The following is a 4,848-nucleotide window of genomic DNA, read 5'->3' on the forward strand; positions in this document are numbered from 1 at the left end:
ATACAAGAAATATTTCTTTTTAATAGCAGAAAATTACTTGTAGGAATCTAAAAAGTTAAAATATATCGATCAATCTGAAATCCATAGTAAAAATACTTTGATTTACTATAGTGAAAACTTTGATTTACTTTAGTTAACTATAGTAAACTATAGTTAACTATGGTACTTTTCTGTTAGGGTTTCCTTGCGCCACCCGAAAGATGTTCCGATTCAAATCTTACATTAAACTGTAAACAGGTAAGGACTAAGCGCCGCACCAAGCGCATAATTGTATGGTCTTTAGAGGATTGATGATTAATGATATAAGCTACTGCTTCATTATCTGTCAGGAAAAGGACATTTTTGTTTCTTAAAGTACTACCCCAAATTTCAAGAGCTAATACAATGGGAAAAAGTTCCTTAACAGTAATGTGATAGTCCATGCATTCAGCTGGCCATCTACCAGCAAACCAATTCGCTCCAAACACCCCAGCAAAACCAATCACTCCTGATGCATCTGTATACATGCGCAAATTATCAGAGGAAATATGTTGGTTATTATTAATGAGGCATTTCCCATTAAATTTGTTGATAAATATAGACCATGCATGCAAGTCTGCGCGGGCTTCTTTATTGAGTCTTTTTTTGTAATAAGATGGCTTTTGAGGCCCACATAAAAGGTCAAATAAACGGCACAGGAAAGCTCGACCTGGACATATGACAGAAGAAGCAAAACTCAAGGAACCTAACAAGGACTGCAATTCCTTTACGGTCACCTTTTTCCTGTGAGAAAAATTCTCTAACATACGTCTTTACTTTTCAAGTTTGTCAGATGGTAATCTACATTCCATTGCTTCTGAATCTATTTCGAGGCCATAAATGGTGATAACCTTACAAGGTAGGACAGTTTTATCCCGTTTGATGGGCACACCTAAAGTGGAACAGAGAGCTAGGAAATTTTCAAGATCATGTATGCACTTACTGGAATTATTAGGTCCAATAAAAAAGAAATCATCTATCATGTGAGACATACCCTGTAAGTTAAATTTCGATACCATAATCCACTGAAGAGCAGAACTGAATGATTCAAAAATTTTGCAAGAACTGCTGGCCCCCATGGGAAGACACTTATCGAAATAATACTGACCTGCCCATGTTAAACCCAAAGCATGGTAACTATCTGGGTGCAATGGAATAATTCGAAAAGCATCTTCAATATCAGATTTTGTCATCAGTGACCCTTTTCCAAATTTCAGTACAAGGGAAATGATTGTATCAATTGTATCATATTTGATCTTTGAATGCTCTTCTGAGATGTAAGAATTTACTGAATCAGCTGATGGGAATGAAAGATCATGTAGAAGTCTATATTTCCCTTGTGTACTCTTGGGTACTACACCCAATGGGGACCAAACAAAATTTTGAAAAGGTCGGGAAGGGTAAGGACCAGCTATTTTTCCTAAGTCAATTTCATTTTGAAGTTTATCTAGAACATAATCAGCATGTTGGGTGGTGGATGAATGATTACGACAGAGACGTGGCTTTGGATATGCTGAACAGCCTAAACTGAACCCAGACGTAAAACCTTGAACTAAGTAATGAGAAAGAAAAGGGTCATAACCTTGTAGGTAATGCTTAAGAAGATGTGCTTGTACTGGGGTTGGTAGTTTTAGGTTTTCCTGATTGACGTTGGGGTCGAAAATTGGTTGCATTTTGAGTGTCTGATTTTTGCTTTGTGCACTGAATTCGGGGATGTGTGTCTTTGCACACTGAGCATATGTGTCTGTATGGGCAGTTTGATGATGTACATTGTTGGCCATTGTTGTAAGTGTAGCAAAACCTGATTGGACCCCGAAAGGACTGATTGTTTGATGTTCTGCTGCGTGAAAATTGTTGGTTATGTGACTTTGGCATTGTCGTTACTCTTATAATTTTTTCATTAAGGGGTTGTTGCCAAGGCAGGTCTGACACCTCACGCAACTTCCTAAACTGCTCATCATATAACCTCCAGGCTGAATCACCATTGGAGGCATGGAGGTGGCGGACTGTTGAAATGTACTTAAGCAAATTTGTGGCTGACTGAGAATTTGACTCAATATAAATTGAAATGAAAGTCAAAAAGGCATTTGTCCATTGATAAATGACTGTTTGGCATTTAATTTGATTGATCCTTGATCAATTTGTACAGACACAGTTTCCTGTTTGTGTTCTGGCAGTAACACTCTTAAGTCGATATACTGGTTAGCCCAGATTTTTTGTTTAACACGCAAGGGAATTGTTGCCCCCAATGGTAAACCCCCCGATAACTGCAGTGGTGTAACATTATCATCATCCACTGAACTACCAACAATTGACTCACCCCCAAAGATTTTATCCAAAGTAAGAAGGAAACTTGATTGTTGGGCTGCACCTGAAGCATTGATTGTATTCACTGCTGTGTCAGTTGTGTCAGGCAAACTATTCCCTACAAGCGCTTGCTGTGGCATGTCCGAGTCTTTACTGGGCCCAGGGGATACTGGAATTTCCCTGCTGTCTGTTCCGGTCATTTGGCCCTACTTCTTTAGTATGGCGTCCGCCAGATTGTCATAGTCAATCGTGGGCAGCGAATCGTCATTCTGCGACTTTTGTTTCCTCTGTCTCTTAGGAGTTTGCCCACTAGTTGCAGGCTCTTGCCTTTTCTTGGGTGGCATTGCTGAAATTGAGACATATAATGAAAAGCTTTTTTTTTTTTTTTTTTTTTTTTTTTAAATTGAACTTACAGCACCACTGTAAAGTTCTGTATGTACAAATCTATATGTTATATACTGACATATATGCTTGAGAAGAAGAGGTTTCTCTTAGCCCTCAAGTATTAATTAGCAACAACTTCAAACTGAAATACATGTCTGACAAACAGGTAGTATAAGCACAAGTGAGTGATGCCAATAGAAAACCTGACAAATGGTCAGAGTTTAACACAAAAAATCCTGCTAGCAGGAAAAGGATGGCAAATGGTCATCCCATCATGTACAAATGGCACATGATAACAAACAATGGTACAAATGGTACCAGAACATGTACAATGTACTTTGACAAATGGTCAAAATTATACAAGTTCAAACCTGCTAGCAGCAATGAATGACAAATGGCCATTCAAACCAAGTACAAATGGTACATGGTAAAAAGAAAGTGGCATCACTCGGTGAATGACAAATGGCCATTCAGACAAGTGCAAATGTTACCTGATAAATATGAATAAATTTTTAAATTGCATGGCAGCACTGTATGAACAACAAATGGTCATCCAAAACAAAACCCAATGCTACCTAGTAAGATGTCAATTGTGGTACGTACCCCTAATGAAATAGGAATACATGTAGCTTTGAAACTAAATATAAAGACATGTAATATGACACCACAAATTATAAAACATAGCCCAATTAGCCAAACATACATGTACTGTAACTAGCATGTTAACTCAATGAACTACTGCTATGATGAGTGGTAATCTAACCACGTAAACTATTCACATTATGCAAGGAAACAAATATAATTTCAGTTGTGAATATTTAATAAATGAATAAGAAAAGGTAACATTTACCCAACTGAAAATGGCAGATGTACCCACAAACCTATATTTCTGGATATGAATGACAGTTAGCCATTAAATAAATTTTGATAGAATCAACACTTGATAAACTGACATAAACCAAACCTAGACCTCAATTTGTGTATAGTAAGCAGACAATATTGGTAACCTATAAACTTAATTTAGATTTATTTGCACAAGACCTAAACTGTTAAAATTATAGCATTCTACAGCTAGCTGATCTATGTGTTTATATAGCATATTCAAGTAATTTATAATGCTATGAATGATATCTACTGCTATATGAAATGAATAGCATGGAGCAAGCATTAATTGCCCCATGCGTATAAATAGAACATGATTACCCAATGAAGCGAGAAGCTCGCAAGACGGCCCTCTTTACACTTTGAAGATATTTCCTCATCTGGCTGCTGTCGGTGCGGGAACACCTGATGTGTACGCCATCTCTGCTCAGGAATGATAAGTCCTTCCAGAAACCATGGTGCTGGTGAAATGAGATATGGTCAAGAGAGGAGGCCCAGTTCTGTAGACAGCAATTAGCCTCGACAACCCGGGAGTTGTAATCGCCCCTCCTGTTGCGTCGCAGTATTTGGCCGATAACGACATGCCGCACTCCACACCCAAGAACTAAGTAATTAGCATAACTCTGGATTTGCCTCACTAAGGTGTCTACGGCTATCTTGTTATTATCTTGGTCATTTCCTCCGACCTGTAGAAAAACCATCTGGGGAGGCGGATCAAATGTCGTAAATTTGGGTCTGTGAGCCATGCGATCGACAGTTAGACCTCCTTCACAAAGAAACTGTACATCGAATAAATGTCTATAAAGTCTCAAATTGTCGTTCTCAGTGTTAAGAGCAATAAAATTCTGCAAACGACGAATAAAGGAATGTCTTATAATCACTACCTGAATGGGAGCCATTGTTTGTCTACTTTCGTTTTCACCACACCGACAACAACACAGGAAAATATCCAAAGAGGAACACGAAATAAAAATTAATTACCTCTCTCGAGAAGTCAAAATTCTCTATTAATCCAAAATATTTTAAGCAAATGATTGGCCGTCTTGTCTTTACAATAGCAGTGGATAGAATGATGCTAGTTCGCTTATCTCAAAAGGATAGAATTACTGGGGGGGGGGTGTCCCCACGGGTTTACTGATAAAGAGGCACAAAGTGGGGATTTACACTCTTGCATACAATACATGAAACTTAACTTAAAATAATTTTACTAGCATAAAATATCATGCTTGGAGTTTTATTTTCAAAGATATTTGGCTG

At 37.9% G+C, this 4,848-nt stretch overlaps 1 protein-coding gene across 2 annotated transcripts; it reads right to left on the bottom strand.

Annotated features, from left to right (window-relative positions):
• Window positions 1-210: 210 nt before the first annotated feature.
• On the bottom strand, window positions 211-4,456 carry LOC133179795 (uncharacterized). 2 transcript variants are annotated; one of them, XM_061314480.1, is made up of 2 exons: window positions 3,913-4,456; window positions 211-2,671 (listed from the first exon to the last, which is right to left on the bottom strand). In XM_061314480.1, the coding sequence occupies exon 2, from the start codon at window positions 1,797-1,799 to the stop codon at window positions 792-794; it is 1,008 nt and encodes a 335-aa protein (XP_061170464.1). In that variant the 5' UTR covers window positions 1,800-2,671; window positions 3,913-4,456; the 3' UTR covers window positions 211-791. Both variants share the same exon structure in this region, with proteins under 2 accessions (XP_061170464.1, XP_061170465.1).
• Between the last annotated feature and the right edge of the window lie 392 nt (window positions 4,457-4,848).

The sequence above is a fragment of the Saccostrea echinata genome, unplaced genomic scaffold (genome assembly GCF_033153115.1).
Source record: "Saccostrea echinata isolate AGI-Se365-2 ecotype Australia unplaced genomic scaffold, CSIRO_AGI_Sech_v1 ptg000005l, whole genome shotgun sequence".
NCBI lineage: Eukaryota > Metazoa > Mollusca > Bivalvia > Ostreida > Ostreidae > Saccostrea > Saccostrea echinata.